Raw genomic sequence first — 17,756 nt, 5'->3', positions numbered from 1 at the left:
CGAGGGACCGGGGCCTACAGAGGTCGAAGTAGGTAGAGGAGGAGCGAAGCGGCGGTGCACGCACTACACATCGGAGAAGACGCCACAGTGGAGAACGGGGCCACTGGGACGGAGGACACTGTACAACGCGTGCGGGGTGCAGTATAGATCGGGGCGACAAGTGCCGAAGTACAGGCTGGTGGTGAGCCCAACATTCTTGTTGACTCAGCAGTCAAACTCACATTGGAAGGCTGCGCTTTCTGACAGCAGGCCACGAAACAGGCACTCCCGAACGGCTCCTAGCCGCATCCACTCGCCAGCGAGCGAGGGAGCAGGGCCCGCGGAGGCCGAAGGAGGCGGGGGAGGAGTGAAGCGGTGATGCACACACTGTGCATCGGAGAAGATGTCATAGTGGAAGGCGGGGCCACTTGGGCCGAAGACACTGTGCAACACATACGAGATGCGGTACAAGTCGAGGCGGCTGGTGCCAAAGCATAGTCCGACGATGAGCCTGACATTCTTACCAACTCAACAATCGAACTTGTGCGGGAAGGCTATGCTCTCCGACAACAGGCCGAGGAACAAGCACTCGAGGTCGCCCGGGACTTCCCCGGCAGCTCCAAGCGAGGTGGAGGCTGAAGGAGGCAGGGGAGGAGCAACGCGGCGATGCATGCACTGCACGCGAAGAAGACGTTGTAGTGGGGGGGCCGCTTGGGCTGAAGACACTGTGCAACGCATGCGGGGTGCAATACAAGTCGGGGTGGCTAGTGTTGGAGTACAGGCCAGCGACGAGCCCGACGTTCGTGTCAATGCATCACTCGAACTCGCACCAGAAGGTGATGGAGCTACACCGGCTTGAGGAGGCGCGACGGCAGCAAAACCACCGCCAACAAGGACGAGGACCGCAGGACTTCGAGGTCGGCTGACGTGGTGACCTTTCTATGATTTATTTTTCTTTCTATCGTTTTCTTTTCTCTCTTTTTTGCCGGTTTATTAAGGAAAAGTCAATTGAATATTTTAATTTCTCTAGTTCGATTTGAATTATTAATCCAGGATGACGACACTGGCAAAACAAAAAAAAAATGGGTAAAAATGGGTTCGGTGCTATTTGATTTTATGGTGACAAATTAATTTTGATTACAGGATTCAAAGTGCAAAAGGAAAATCCATCCATCAATACAACAAAGGTTTGAACTGCTGATGAAGGCTACTGTGCATATGTTGGGGAGCTTGATTACGAAAATAGCTCTCGACGGAGTAATCTTGGGCTCGAACTCTCGATGGGCCTAGCATGGGCTTGATTGATGGAAAAGGCCCATGACGAAACAAGGTCGTCAGGATAAGTAGGAGGCGGCCCTTAAGAGAGAAAACTCAAATACGACACCATCGGACCCCTCTGATTCGTTCATTGGACGTGAACTCTGCACGTTCTCCATGCGATTGAATTTTCAACCGGTTTCATTCGATTATGGCGTTCGATGCGAGACGAATTATAAGTATGGTAGTATGGGTGAGCTCTCGTGTAATTCCGATCCTCGTAAAATTTGTGGTCTCATGTGGATAATGAAAATAAAACGATAGAAGTAAGATAGAAGAATCCAAATAGTAGTTTTGTTTCAAATTGATCATGCTTGATACTTGATAATATTTGGTTTGAATATTGTGATGTGCTGCTATAAATATGAATAAATTCAAATGCTTATGAAGCCTATTTGCAGTTTTCCAGTACTTCTAATAACTATTTATGTCTTTCTCTCCAAAATAAAAATTTTGAACAATATATGCCTTATAAGTTTTCGAAAATCTTGAAGAAAAAAATTATATGCTGCTCTACAGTCTACATGTCAATATATGAACATTTTCATGTAGTTTCTAAGTGATTTGGGTTGATAAAAATAAAGTGTGAATTATGCAAATTAATAAATAAAAAAAACGAAACTCGAAGTTTAGAGTTCTCTACTTGACTTTCTCTTTATAAAAAGTTGACGTTACCAAATTCAAACTAAGTTATCCTATAGTATTCATATTAATATTTTTTAAGTTTAAGCACAAGTGCTCAAAAAAAAAAATTGTAAAACTTATTACGAAAGTACTAATTGAGTCTTAAGAGTTTAATAAACTACAATCAAGTTATAAAACTTGTCAAGTCGTTACAAATAAGTCTTTTCGTTAACTCTATCCAACTTAACTAATAGAAATTGCCAACATGGCCATTTTTATTATTTTTTTCCTACATGACTCTAATTTTAAGTGGAGAGTGGGTAAGTAACATTTTTAAATTGATTTTTTATCCTTTTTGCATTTATACTAATTTTTCCTCTTTAAAGTTGAATTGCATTGCAAATATTAAAAGAGCAATACAAAATTGCATTCTCTCCTGTTTTTTCAGATATTCCAAACGAAGAAGAAATATAAAATACTTTTCGTATGGGTTGCTATACTTTTTTCTGTTTTTTCAAATATTTCTAGCATGTAATTTCCATTATCCATGTAATCAATTTTTCCGCTTAATTAGGTAATAAAATTTACCATATTCACTAATATTTCTTCCACAATTTGCTCTTCCATACTATGAACTAGCCTCTAAACATTTAGAAAGAGGGTTTGCGTGTTGAATATGTGAATAATTACTTTCTCATCAGTGCACTGAGTAAACAATGATTAATTCAATAGATTTAATGGATTAAGATACCTTTATGGTAAATAGATTTTCATTTTAAATTTTTTTTTCTTTATTTTATATTTGGAATTGTAATTGTGAGAGAATTTTCAAGTTTTTATGTAATATGCAACCTTTTGTGATTTATGACTTAAAATAATATCAAAATAGGTATAAATTGTGAAAAAAAAAATTAGATTCCCAGAACTTTACCCATGGTGGGACAAGGCGCCATTGCTCCATGCAAGCGGCCTTGTCTCATCATTCATTTCATCATGTCCCATCTTGTGCCCATCTCTATTCAAACGAACGGAAGTACAATAATATACATAGTCGAGGCATCCTAATCGACTAGTGCACTTGACCTGCACTATCTATTTTCGTTATTCTACTTTTTGACATCACCCAAAAGAACAAAACCAAAAAGCTCTTCCCTCTTTTCCTATCCATCCCAGGGATGGATAAGCAGAGACCTTCGATGTCCCATTCGGTCAAGGATTGGAGCCTTGCAATCATTAGTCAATGTGCTTCTCTTTGTTCATGATCCAATATTCCGGCGTCCTAGGCGTGGAGAGGAAACCTCGCCAATCCATCCCGAACTGGCCGGCTAAACTCCTCCGCAGCAGCCTCGGACGAAGTCGAGGAAGCATGAGGAAGCAGCCGCATGTTAGGGCATGCAAATTGGGCAAAGCAATGATTGTCCGTAAAGGCATGTGATGATGCTCGTGCACGCACGTGCATTGCCTCTGCCGATCATCGTACGGCCTCACGTGGTCCTCTTTGATATATTGCATTGACCCCCCTAATTTGCCTGATTAGTGTCGATAGAATGTGGAATTTAATGGCTGGATTCCCGGGCTGGCCCGTGGGAGCCCATGTTTCTTTTGTTTAGGACACGGTGCTCGGGCTCGACGGGACAAGAAAGTGTTATTTATCATTAATACCCTACCGTGTCTTGACATGATATTTATCAATCGAGTTTTATATTATAAAAAACTCAAAATTAGTATATTTATGAAAGATTTAGTCCCAAATTAATGTTTGAACAATTAATAATCTAAAACTGATATATTTATAATATATTTACATTCCATTCATTTCCATGAAATTTTATCGCGAAATTGTTGAGTTGGATAGCACTCGACAAAACCCCAATTGATATGGCAAGTTAACGTCAAAATTCATATAAGTTTTTGTTATCTAAAAATTAGTTTTTAGTAAATTTATCATGGATAAATCAGTTTGGAGTTTTTAATAATCTAAAAATCAATTTAAGGTAAATTTATCATAAGTATATTAATTTAAAATTTTTCATGATATTAATTCTTAAATCAATAGCAATTTTTTTGGCATCATAATAAGGATCGATTTTTTTTTTTTTTCAAATTTCAAGAACTAGTTATACCACGTTAACGTGAAGAACATAAAAGACTTCTTCATACTCAACAGATCATAATCACCTTGTGACTTCTCCACCCAACCATGAAGGAACTCGATATACTATCCATTTTAAATAAAAATAAAAAATTGTTTACCAAACAATTTGTACTCTGCAAATCGGGTAGATACATGATGTGGTCCTCCATTAGTACCCAAAAACTTATCCAATCATAGTCTCTTCAGTGCGAAAGATATTTTCTTACGGCAACAAGGAGGAACCGATCATATACATACGACAAACTCAATCTAACGTGATATAGAAACCACAAGCTCTTTCATCCTTCACATTCGTGTGTTCACCTATTTATGGTTGTTCTTTTCATGCGCCTGTGCAATATCGATCAATTTTTCACCCACTAGTATCGAATTTGTTTACTTGGTATTTACATTGTCACATTAGAAATTGTGCAAGAAGACATTTTTCAACGAATTAAACTTGTTGATGATGAATTCTCTGGCCCTCTAAAAGGCTAGTGTGGGCAATATTATGTTCTCATAACTATATCCGAGATCTACTTAACATGAAATTTCATATCTGGATGAACCGATTGGATAAGTTGTGTCGGGAAATCGAGAGGTATCCTTTTAGAATTGGCCGGTTCGGTCCGGTTCTCGAGGTCCGGACGTGAAAGTGCAATTGCGTGTAAGGTGCAATGTCCGGGGGTTTGCCTGACGGAGTTGTCTGCTCGGGGAGAGATGAACCATGTGCAGCTGGTGATGTGTCATTAATTGTACTTGTCCATCCCTTGCGATCAATGGGCCCGCAGCCCATTCTCACCGACACGGCCCATTAAATGCCTCGCACGTGCGACGTGTTCCCAAAATTTTCACTTAATTTATGTTTAATTAAATTTGGGGAATAAATAAATAAATCTGGTCAACCTTAGTGCCTCCGGTGAGAGTACGTGTAGGTCTTATTTTCCTTTTTTTTTTAGGGGTTTCTTCAAACGGGTCGATTTTCTTTTTTATTATTTAGAAGTGATTGGTGGCTCTACCACATGCTTGAATTGAAAGCAAAATGTAAAATATAGGGTTGCCTATTCGTCTTTAAGCGGGAGGAACATCGACCTTGACTCGATTTGGCAATAAAATAATACTCGACTTTTCAAACGAACAAAAAACCTAGAGATAGTCAAAGACTCAATACACTGTCACTTAACTCTATTGCATTAAACTCGACCAAGACAATCCACGATGACCTGGTACATTGGAAATAACTCTCGAATCAAGAAAGGCTATGCATAGAGCTAAAGATTGCATGTGATGTGGTAGGAATAAAAAAAGAAAATTGGACATGAACCTTCTACCTTGGACGGTGATTTTTTTAGCACCTCAATAGGTATCAACCATTAATTTATGGACGTGAGGTTCTTATTAACGGTTGAGATTTGTCAAGATATGGAAGAAAGCATTATGTAGGATGAGTAGTGAGCGCAATAAAAGGAACATGCAAGCTGTAACTTTTAATTGAATATCGTTGATATTCATAAACATGAACAAATACATTATATATACCCTAAAGTTATAAGGGATTATATATATTTTCTTGTATCATAATCAGGATTATGTAGTTTTTCAAGTCGGCTTTCACGCACCAAAGTAACTCCACCACTCCGGTCCAATCAAGGTAGGCTATTGAGAATTAACAAGGAAGTGCTTTCTTGCGACTCAATCTCCAAGTGGTCACGCCGACTAAAAATTGAAAATCAACTATTTTTATTTGTCCAATTTAGTTTCATTAAAAAAGAAATGGAGGAAAAATAGAATAGATATTATCTTAATAAAAAAATGAAGGGGCAATATTGAAAATTATCAAACAAGATAGATGGATGGATGGATGCATGCCGCGGATTATGCTTCATCCCGCGTGCCAGCGTTCGGATTTGTGTTTTAATATAATCCCCCGGGGGGGTTATGGGGGGACGCAGGGGGTCACATGGCAGCGCACGTGCGATCGCACGTGGGCGGTGCTCTCTTCGGGATCACCAAGGTTTTCCTCTGCCAAAGGCGTCACGTGATTCGAGGTCTCCCCCCGCTCTCCAGCCGATGCTCCCCAAGGAAACCTCCATCGATCTTCTCAATTTTTTTATCAAATATTCTCTCCACCACCATTTCTCATCTCTCCCACTTCCAATTTTTTCGCCCTGTCGGCCAAATTCTGCTCAATTAATGGACCCCACATTTTGTTTTAAAATGAAGCACATAAAAAAAATCTAAAACTTATTATGAAAATGCAAATAGATAATAAAACTTTCAAAAAAATATAATTAAGTTTTAAAATTTGTTATAAAAGTATAATCAAATCTTAAAACTATAAAAAATGCGATCAAAGTCCTAAAGCTTGCTAACTTGGTTCAATTAAGTATTTTCGTTTATCATATTTTTTTAAACATTTTAGATTTCAATTGCACTTCCATGACAAAATTTAAGACTTAATAATACTTTTTGAAAGTCGTAAGACTTGATTGTATTTTCGTAACAAAATTAAAACTTGATTGCATGTTTTCAAAGTTTTAGAATTTAGTTATACTTTGATTAGAAATTTTAGGATTTTTAGTGCACTCATCCCTTTTTTTTTATTGAGGGAAGATTTTTAATTAACAGAAGAAATGAAGGGGGAAAATCATTTTGTTCCTCTCTTTTTTTTGGGTTTAAAATCTAAAATTATAGAGCATGTGAAATACAGCAACTCAGGGGCATTCCCCAGCATTACAAATAGAGCTAATAATTCAAAAATATGGAGGTAGGAACTAGGAAGTCTCCATATATAGCCAATACAACATTTGACTAGGAATGTTTAATTTTTTTGGTGAAGTAAAGCTCTACATCTTACATTTTTATGTACCTTGGCCAAAATAATATAGATGTCGGTTGATTTATTTTGAAATCATCTATGGTTATGCTCCATACAACTGCAGTATATGATTGCTAGGAAAGATATTTTGAGGAGTTTCGCCACTGAATCTTTGCCCTTTGTTGCCCTAATCATCCATTGAAGTCTCTCATTCCTTTTTCCTCAAGACCGTCTAATCCCATTTTGCGCAAGGATAATGCAGTTTATGTTTTCTTTATATACATTTTTTTTTACTTTTTATTTTCAAGTAATTTGTCAAAATTTGCCCAATGGAAGTCACATCATAAGCACAATTTTGCTAAAATTACTCAAAATTTTTGTAGAATTAGGCATGAGCGAGATTGCCCAATCGAACCTTTTAATTTGCTGCACAAGACTAGACTAGCTTTGAACTACTTGGTAGATGGAGTCACCTTATGCTGCTCGTAAGTCGGAACACCAATTTAAGATAATTAAAAAAAAAAAAAACCCAATAAAATCGATTCTCAATGAATGATCTATATTCTTTTATAGAATTGAGGCACCGAACGTAACTTCGCGTGCAAAAATTGATTCGAGACATGGCCCGATTGCTACAAGGAAACTGGCGATTTCACGTGAGACTGCAATGTTTTCGATCAACTCCGCCTGAAATCTAGTCAATGTCCTCTGTTCTTTTACCTTGTGAGCAGTGACCATCTTGATGAATGGTAAGGCGTTGCTCCCTATCCACAGAGGTCATGTGGCATGTCGGCTGCATTCTTTGTAAAAGAACTCATGAAAAAGACCGTTCTGTCTAGCCCATGTATAATTCTGTCCGAGAGTCCACAAGGTCAAGGACTATCTTTAAGGATATATAGGGAGACAGAGACACTGCTGTCAACAGAGACACTACAGTCATAATTTTGCAGGACCATCAATAACCATTCGAGAAGTTTAATATGTTAGATTAACTATCATTGAATTATCAAAAATTTAGGTTTATATATGTGGTCTCCATTTACTTATAAATATAAACTTTTAGGGTGGCTATCTAATATGGTATTGGGGCCGGGTTCAGCTCCTTTCAAGCATGCATCCAGCCGTTGGTCTAAGTCCACGTGCTACTCTATATTCGGTTAGCACATGATAGGAAGTACGGAAATATCATACATCGCTTGACATGTAGTTCATATGTTCTTTAAATATACGTGATTTCCTTTCATTTATAAGTTTAAACTCATGAGTTTGACTTTTTAACGACTATTATTTGGATACTTTAGCACTCTCCCTCTTCCCATGCTCGAGTTGGACTTCGGCAAAAATTGAATTGTAGAAATGCAGGAGTGGGGAGGTATAATTGAGGCCTTGAAGGATTCGAATTCGAGACTTTCTGTTTTGCTTGGGTATGAAATTTTATAAGACTGCTGCTAACAATCCCGAGAGATCAAGCCATTAAAAGAATGTGTATTTAGTAATTTAGGTACCTTAACAAATAGGGGGTTGGAGAGGACCCCTGCTCACCTGGAGAATGATCTTGGACATATCCACCGAATGAGGTTTGATTAGTTTTTTTTTTTTCTTATGTAAGTGAATTTGGGCAAGTAATTCGACTTCGTATGCTATGATCCTCCAAGTTCAATCATTAGCCAAAGCAATCACAAATCAAGGCCAATCTAAGATGGCGACCATCATCTCTGGTTTTAGATTGCCTAGGTCCATGACCTTAAATCTTGATTTTTCGGGTCGATACGAGGCCATGGTGACCTAATGGGAGGGGAGAGAGATAGAGGGAGAAGAGCATTATTATGGGTGATAATTGGATTGAGAGTTAGAGACGATAGTAAATGGCGATATCACGGCCGCAACAGGAGGGCATTGTAATATGAATGAGAGAGAGAGAGGAGTTGAGTTTGGCTTTTGTTTCTTTTTAGATGATAAGTATATTAAAAGTTTTAAAATTTGTGACAAAAGTACCATTGAATTCTAAAATTTAAAAAAAAAAAAAAAGCGTGATCAGATTCTAAGACTTATCAATTAATGCAATCGAGTCCCTTGGTTAACTTTGTCCAATTTAGCTTACGAAAAACATTGATGCGACTTTTTTTCAACGCTATTTCTCTCTTATGTGGCGATGGTGTGGCTAAAATATGAAATATAAGACTAAAATAATATTATTTTAGTTCAAATCTAATTTTTAATACAAACTTTATTTTTAACACTCTAGGCCACGGTTGTGGCCAACAACCCTCGTGAACTAGTGGCGTTCAGCCAAATTTGGGTGAGAGCTAACAATCGTCACCCAGTTTGGTGAGGACCATGATCCTCGCCTCTAGTCGCCAAGGGTTGTTGGCTTGGTTCCTCACCTCTCTCTCTCAATTTAATTCAAATAAAATTTGTATTAAAAATCATATAAGAAAATCAAATCGTTTTAGTTATGTCGTCATCGCATGTAAGGTAGAAAAAATAATAATAAAAAAGCCATGTCCAAATTCTACGTCAGTCAAGTTGGATTGAGTTAATAGAATGATTCAATTATATCAATGTAATAGGTTTTAGACTTAATTATTTATTTTTTTTGTAAGTTTTAAGATTCAATTGAGTATTCGTGACAAATTATAAAATCTTCTGTGCATTTATCCCTTTCTCTTAATATGCTTCTTCCCGCATGCAATAATTACTTGTAGGTCACATCAATTTATGAGGACCATGATCCTCGCCTCTAGTCGCCAAGGGTTGTTGGCTTGGTTCCTCACCTCTCTCTCTCAATTTAATTCAAATAAAATTTGTATTAAAAATCATATAAGAAAATCAAATTGTTTTAGTTATGTCATCATCGCATGTAAGATAAAAAATAATAATAAAAAAGCCATGTCCAAATTCTACGTCAGTCAAGTTGGATTGAGTTAATAGAATGATTCAATTATATCAACGTAATAGGTTTTAGACTTAATTATTTATTTTTTTGCAAGTTTTAAGATTCAATTGAGTATTCGTGACAAATTATAAAACCTTTTGTGCATTTATCCCTTTTTCTTAATATGCTTCTTCCCGCATGCGATAATTACTTGTAGGTCGCATCAATTTATGACTAAAGCCTGGTATCACGATTTTTTTTTTCTAATTAGAGCCGAAGAGCTAAGAATTTTGTGTACTAAACTTGAATTATACATGATAGCCTCACTCGTAATAAATAAATAAATAAATAAAGCATCAATTAATGGCTAAAAAATAAAATAAAATAAAAAAGGGGGGTGGGGAGCAGGATAATTTGGAAGAAGGGACGAACAGAACAAAAAAGTACAAAAGCGGGTACGATTTTGCAATCTTCCCCTAACCCCGGGTCCTACCGGGCCGGTACGCCCGGCCCGCTTCGTGCTTCCTGACCACTGTCATGTGCGCTCGTTTATTGTTTTTGCATTTATCGTCGCCGGTGGCCATTCATTGCTTTCTCTACTCCGCTACAAGGAGCGCCAGCTAGTAGCACTTCCAAAAAAACTTAGGCTTGCCTGTTTGATTGAAAGTATTTTTCCAAAACTAGCTTTTCCAGCTTTCGTCTATTCGGTTCGCCAAAAATGACTAATCATTCAAAAATTTTTCCGATCAGCAAAAATATTTATGCTCGAAGTTAGCAAAGTGAATTCCGGAATTGCTCCTCTCTTTTTTCTTGTGCCTGTATATGTCTCTCTTCCCTTTCTCAAATCTAAAAGGTAAAATTAGGAACGTGAACTCCATGCCCTCTACTTGAAAATTGAACAAAGGGCGAGTGAAGGAGATAGACGAAAACGAGCGAAGCAAAGGGGAAGCAACTCAATCGGCAACATCGCACTCGTTAATAAAGGAGGAGACGCGATGCAAAATGACAATGACAGCGACCGCTAATAGTGACGATGGCACTTTCACTGAGTTCTTCAAAACAAGTTCCTCCTTTCGGAAATTTCGTTCGACAACTTCTGATTTCAAACTTTTTAGGACCAACTTTACCTTAATTTCACAAGTCCATTGCCCTAATTTAACTTCATGTTGACAATTTTCCTATGTCAGTTCAAACGTCATTCATGCGATTGAAATTATTTTATATCATGAAATATTTTCGATCACATATCACAAAATAAAAGGAAAACTAATTATTCTTTTGGAAAATTATTTCCAAAAAAACATTTTCCTTTATCATTTTCTTTTCTCCAAACAAACGTACCCTTATTGGGAGAACCATATGAGAAAAAGTCCACTTTCAAAATATTATTTACGCTTAATAGAAGATGATCGGTGCATATAAAACTGTAAAATTTCTTAATTGGTCACCTAATATGTGTCTTGGAACATCCATTAATGGAATTTCACGATAATCTAGCACATTTATAGCTATTTTAGGATTTTAGGTGGAGGGAGATCATACGCATAAATAAAGCATATATGATTTGTTATCGCATGATGCGAGACAATATTTCAATCCAACATGTCACGTGCATGCCAAATTTGAAGAGTTGCGTGGAATTTGACTGATGGCGGTAAACACACATATGAGATATGGATAAGCATTGGTTTTGACATTATATTGAAAAATCCAATTCAAATTTTAAGTTAATATGTGAAGGAAGACCTATATACATTACATATATATATTATTTATGACTCGTTGTCAGGCAACTTGGGACAACAATTTCAACGTAAGGGTCCAGCACAAAAAAAATCAAGTTGTTTTAGGAAATTTCCCTATCTCTTGTCAGATAAATTCTTGACCGAGCCCATTCGGGTCATGTCAAAAATCTCTTTCGTCCCGACCCTACCTAGTCCATTCGGACCGCTGCCGACTACGCCGACCCTAAAGAGATTAGCTTGGCCAAGGGGCACGGTGATCAAAATTGGCAACCGCATCCGCTCTCGCCTTGGCGAAACATTACATTAAGGGAAATAAAGGGCTGAGACCCTGCAAATCTGCAACAAGAAAGGGTGCAATTCCTCGTGAAAATGCAGGCTTCCATCACCCTGGGCTCAATTCCCTCTGCCTTTTCTTGCAATAGTCAACTCAAGCACGTAATTTTCCATATGACAACCACCTTTTCCGTTCGCCGCCGTGAAAGCATTTCTACTATTCCTCGAGAAACGGGTCCTCGATCGTGACCGCGTTTTATCATAGGTTCGGTATAAAGTGTTGTGACGTGTGAATATTTGGAAATGTTTTCGATAAACGATCAAAGTCAAGACTTCGCATTTAGAAAATGCTTTTGAATGAGCCTGTAAGAAATATCGACATTTTTCAATTTCTGTCATAACCCAATAGACAATCAATGCGGAATACTTTAACTAAATATGCAAGAAATATTCACATTTTTTTACAAATTGCCCCTGATAAATTACTAGATTGTTATTATTGTAAGACACATTGGCCATCAGGCTGTAGAGAACTTTACATTTATTACACAATCTACATGATTTTAATCCCAGTTAGTCAAGTCTAAGCAATCCAAAATGTTCCATAAAAGAACAAGCAGTAATTATATCAAGATATTCACATGAAATAATTTCTTCCGATTATTATGCATTTATTTCACTTTGTGAAATTTTGAAAAGAAAAAGAATTTGGATAAGCTCGAATTCCTTTCTCTTCCTTTTGCGCTTTTTAGGAAAATGACATGAATGATTTCTAAATTATAATTTAATGTGCAATGTTGCCTTCAAATTTTTAATTTTTTTGATGAGATCCTTGAACATTGGGTAAATGTTTAATTTAGTCTCTTAATTGTATGAAAATGTTAAATGTTGTTCTCCTATTAATTGAAATTAACATAATTCAATCATTTGGCTTTCACTTTGGTACTACGAATGATGAACACTAGAAACGTTTCATTCACATGAGATACTTAGCTCAAATTAGGATATATAATCCCTTTAATTTGTTTAATTTGTTCAGTATGGTAAACGATCGAATCTAGTCTCAATGAAAATAATTTCTTGAAATAGGATTGTGGAAGTATCGAAATTGAGACTCCGCATTTAGAAAATGCTTTTGAATGAGCCTATAAGAAATATCGACATTTTTCAATTTCCGTCGTGACCCAATAGACAATCAATGCGGAATACTTTAACTAAATAAGTAAGAAATATTCACATTTTTTGTCCATATTGCACATATGGCGATCAGGCTATAGAGAACTTTACATTTATTACACAATCTACATGATTTTAATCCCAATTAGTCAAATCTAAGCAATCCAAAATGTTCCATAAAAGGACAAGAAGTAATTATATCAAGATATTCACATGAAATAATTTCTTCCAATTATTATGCATTTATTTCACTTCGTGAAATTTTGAAAAGAAAGATAATTTGGATAAAGCTCAAATTCCATTCTCTTTCTTTTGTTCATTTTTAGGAAAATTACACGAATGATCTTTAAATTTTAATTTAATGTGCAATATTGCCTCTGGATTTTTAATTTGTTTGAAGTGATTTTTGAATTTCAGTACATGTTCAATCTAATCTCTAAATGGTACGAAAATGTTAAATGTTGTTTTCCTATTAATTAAAATTAACATAATCCATTCATTTGGCTTTCAATCCGGTACTATGAATGATGAACACTAGAAACATTTCATATTCACATGAGATACTCAACTCAAATTATGATATATAATCCCTTTAATTTGTTTAATTTGTTCAATATGGTAAAATAATCGTCCATTTTATTTGATGATGTGAACTATTATACCTCAATTTGAGTCAAATATTTTACGTGTATAATTTACGTCATTCACTCTATTTTTCTTTCCATCTTTCAAATTTATCGGGTTGAAAATCAAATCAACAAATCCTGTTAATTTGAATCAATTGAATGACAACATTACACATCTCCATTCAGTTTCAATCATTGAAAATTCGGGAATAGTATTGCACATCGAGCCAAATTCAAGTACCACACTGAGCAATTTAAAAGTACACGAACGGAAAATCATTGTGTTATCATCATTTCTTTTTCAACTTTCTTTCCTCCTTTTTGCCCATAGACCAGTATTCATCGTCGTAAATATTTTTCGTTACCTCAAGGACGAAATCGCAAAAAAAACGAAATTCAGAGGGATCGGAACTGTAAATTTTTTCGTAAGAAACGAAAAAGGAAAATGAGGCCAACGACGCCGTATCACATTATATATATCCTCTCGGCACGTTCCCCTGTCCCCACCTCTCTCCCCTCTCCCTCGATATAATATCCCCCCTTCCCAAAGCCTCCTTCCTCCCTCCTCCACCGTACAACACACTCTCTCTCTCTCTCTCTCTCTCTACGCTCGATCTCGCCGTCGCTTGCACCGGCGAGAATCTCCCCGCCGGCGGAAAGGCCTCTGCGAGAGATGGACCTGTACGGGCTCTCCGCCGCGCCGCTCGACGCCTTCCCCATCGACGACCTCCTCGACCTCTCCAACGACGCCCTCTTCTGCTCCCCTCCCCCTCCGACCACTTCCTCCCCCTCCTCCCCCGCCGGACCCCCACCCCCACCCCTCCGCCTCCGGCCACCACCGCGCCTGCGCCGACTCCTCTTCGTCCACCTCGTCCTCCTCCTCCCCGCCCCCGCCGTCGTCCGCCGCGTTCCCCGCCTTCTCCACCGACTTCGCGCACGAGCTCTGCGTCCCCGTAAGCTCGCTCTCGCCGGAATCTCCGCTTTCCTCCTTTTTTGCTGTCGTGGATTTTCAGTTTTTTTTTTTTTTTTTTTTTGAGAATTTTTCTGGAGTTTCACCATCGGTTTTGCGGAGTCGCGCGTTTCGTCGTCGTCTTTGCGCTGGCGGAATGGGAGAAGCTTGGCTTCGGCACGGAACGGCTTCCTCATTTCGCTCCGGAAAAGGCAGACTGAGATCGCGACTTTTTTTTTTTGTTTCGCATTCATAGTTTCAGTCAAACTCGCCGAAATCTCGCCAAGATTGATGCGCTTTTTTGGGCGTCCGTTTGGATTTTCTTCGACTTCCAGCGTTTTTGCTGAGAGCCGCTTCGCTCTGGAGACGGTTTTTTCAAGGATTTCGACTGATGCTTTTTGCTTGTTTCGTGCTGCGACTCGGAGCGCGATCGCTCATGGTGCTTTTTCTCCTCTGTGCAGAGCGACTATGCGGCGGAGCTGGAGTGGCTCTCACGGTTCGTCGACGACTCGTTCGCCGACGTCCCGGCGAGCGAGTTCGCGGCGGGGGCCCCTGCCGCACTCCCGGACGCGGCGTTCTCCGGCGGCAGGCCGCGGAGCAAGCGGTCGAGGCCGCCGGGCGCTCCCGCGGCGGCCCCGAGCGAGGGCGCGGGGCCCGCTGGAGGCGGCGGAGGGAGAGGGGAGCGGACGGCGGTGCTCGCACTGCGCGTCGGAGAGGACGCCGCAGTGGAGGGCGGGGCCGCTGGGGCCGAAGACGCTGTGCAACGCGTGCGGGGTGCGGTACAAGTCGGGGCGGCTGGTGCCGGAGTACCGGCCGGCGGCGAGCCCCACGTTCGTGCTGACCCAGCACTCGAACTCGCACCGGAAGGTGATGGAGCTGCGGCGGCAGAAGGAGGCGCGAGAGGTGCAGGCGCCTCAGCAGCAGCAGCGGCAGCGGCAGCAAGGCTATCGTCACCCGCGGGACTTCGAGGTCTGCTGACGTGGCCGGCGCGGTTAGTTACGGGGATGACGTAAGGATTTGGGAAGGAAGGCGCTTGCTTCCGCGTCGTTCCGCGTGGGCTCGGAGCGACGGATTTCTGCTCTCTCGCTGCATTAATCAATGTGTGCTCGTCCACTTTTTCTTTTTTTTTTTTTCCCCTCTATGTTATTTTCTCACCCTTTGGTTTCTTTGCTTTTCCAAAGGAAAGCCAGTCGAGCATTTCTGTTTCCTAAGTCAAGTCGTGTCGAATTATCAAATGAGACGAGGAGGTGTCATCAAAACGAAACGACAATTACAAAGCAAATGGGTAAAAATGGATTCGATATCGTTTAATTTGCGAGCTGACCTAATTTACTCACGAGATTTCAATTTAACGAGAATTAGTCGAATGCTGGAAGAGTCTGATTGCACATGCAATTCGAACATGATTCGTCCATAACTCGACTCTTGATGGACTAATGTGTGGTCCGAACTCCTGATGGGCTTGGCATGGGCTTTGATTGGTGGAAAGGCCTGTCGACGAGGCATTTTGCAGGCATTTTGTCCGGAGAAGTAGCGGGCCCTTTTGGTTGGGCTTGGTGATCTCTTCTTGTAGCTAAATCTAATTACTGATAAGAATAACATTCAAGGTATCTCCTCATTCGCTCTTTCGATGCTCGACGGAACCTGTTTGCACCACCGTGCAAAATGAGACGCGAGGCGAGACGTTTAAATACGGAGAGAAAATTTGAATGCGACACCACGTAAGATGCTTCTAACTCATTCATCGGGGCGAACTTGCCCGTTAGATAGAATTACAGCGATTGATATTGTATAGATGTGATAATTCATGCCTTCGTATATTTCCGATCCTCTTAACCTTGAATCATGAAACAAAGGGTTATATCAATGGTGATTATTAGGGAATAATTTCTAATCATAAATTATTCTTTTTTATTCTATTCTCGGAAATAATTTTTAAGATTTTAAATTTGTTTGGAATCGTCCAAAATTTTTTATTCTAATAATAAATGCGTTTGATCTTGTCTTCAAAATTTCTATTCCAAATCATTTTTTAAAAGTTTTTTTTTTTTTTTTAATTTTTTCCTTTTTTGTCTTTTTCTCTTCCTCAAGTAGCCGATTGCTGGGTCTGGAGCGTCGGTGACTTCACCGGAGCGTCACCGGCTCTCATCGATCGAGCCTTGTTAGTGGCTAGGTGGCCTCATCGAGGCTGGGCGAGGCCCATTTGGCCATCGGTAAGCTCACCGGATCTCGCCCTAGCCTAGCGAGCCTTTGGCGAGCTCATCAACTAGCGGCAGACCGGTCTTGTTGGGCTGATTGAATTGAGACGATATAAGTAAAATAAAAATCATAATAAGGAATCATAATAAGTAAGGAATCAAATTAGTAATTTCTTTTCAGATTCTAGCATCAAGTATAGATTTTCTATGTGCGAGAATTTTTTTTCTTTCAAATTTATAGCATCTTTTAAATAATCGTATATTGACACTTTCTTGTGAAAAATTAGGGAAGAATAAAGATGGCGGGGCCAGTGATGAATTGAATCTTGTTCCTCTAACTATACATATATAACAAGTGTGCATGATGTTACAAATTCCATCATTATCCTATTCAATCTTATCCTATCCGACAAAAAAATCGGGCCAACCAAATAAAACCTTAGTGTCAAAGTTTTGTTTCCATCACTTAATTAGGTTACTAAATAAGTCAATGTTGAATTTTAAGTGTTGGCAAATTTAAGTATTGTAATCAAAATGAAAAGTGATTTGACAATAATTCAAAACCAAGGCCCGGGTAATATTAATTTCTTACTAGGAATGGAATTATGATCTTTATCTACGGTTTCAACCTATATGATTAATGAGATTTTAAATTCCATTGATTACTTTTTTTCTACTCAACGAATGAAAGTAATCCATTCCGTACTTATTTCATCAAGACATTGTCCGACTTAACCGATCAAACAAGTTTAATCTCATTAAGTGTCGGATTTTTTAATACAATTTACAATGGTGAAATATCTATTGAAATACGCACCAAAGTTATATTAAAGATCGAATTATTATTAAGATGTAAACCTTATCGGAGCATTCTCGACTTTCGAAATAGCTCAATCTCCCACGACCTAAATTTTAGCGAGAGACTGCAGTTCCGCCCTCCTCTATCGAATTTTCGGCAATGACAATGACCCCCGCAAGAGATCGACAAATTAGGGCTTCGTTCCGTAAAGGGGCCGAATTTCACCCGCGCCGCCACGTGGCG

At 39.0% G+C, this 17,756-nt stretch overlaps 1 protein-coding gene across 1 annotated transcript; it reads left to right on the top strand.

Moving 5' to 3' along the window:
- Positions 1-439: 439 nt before the first annotated feature.
- LOC104446362 (RBBP8 N-terminal-like protein) lies at positions 440-15,821 on the top strand. The gene is given in 4 exon segments (XM_039313406.1): positions 440-815; positions 14,228-14,520; positions 14,978-15,135; positions 15,137-15,821. Coding segments are annotated over 4 exon segments (1,185 nt in total). The 3' UTR covers positions 15,495-15,821.
- Positions 15,822-17,756: the final 1,935 nt, after the last annotated feature.

The sequence above is a fragment of the Eucalyptus grandis genome, chromosome 5 (assembly GCF_016545825.1).
Source record: "Eucalyptus grandis isolate ANBG69807.140 chromosome 5, ASM1654582v1, whole genome shotgun sequence".
NCBI classification, from domain to species: Eukaryota; Viridiplantae; Streptophyta; class Magnoliopsida; order Myrtales; family Myrtaceae; genus Eucalyptus; species Eucalyptus grandis.
This window is presented reverse-complemented; position numbering and strand designations above follow the sequence as displayed.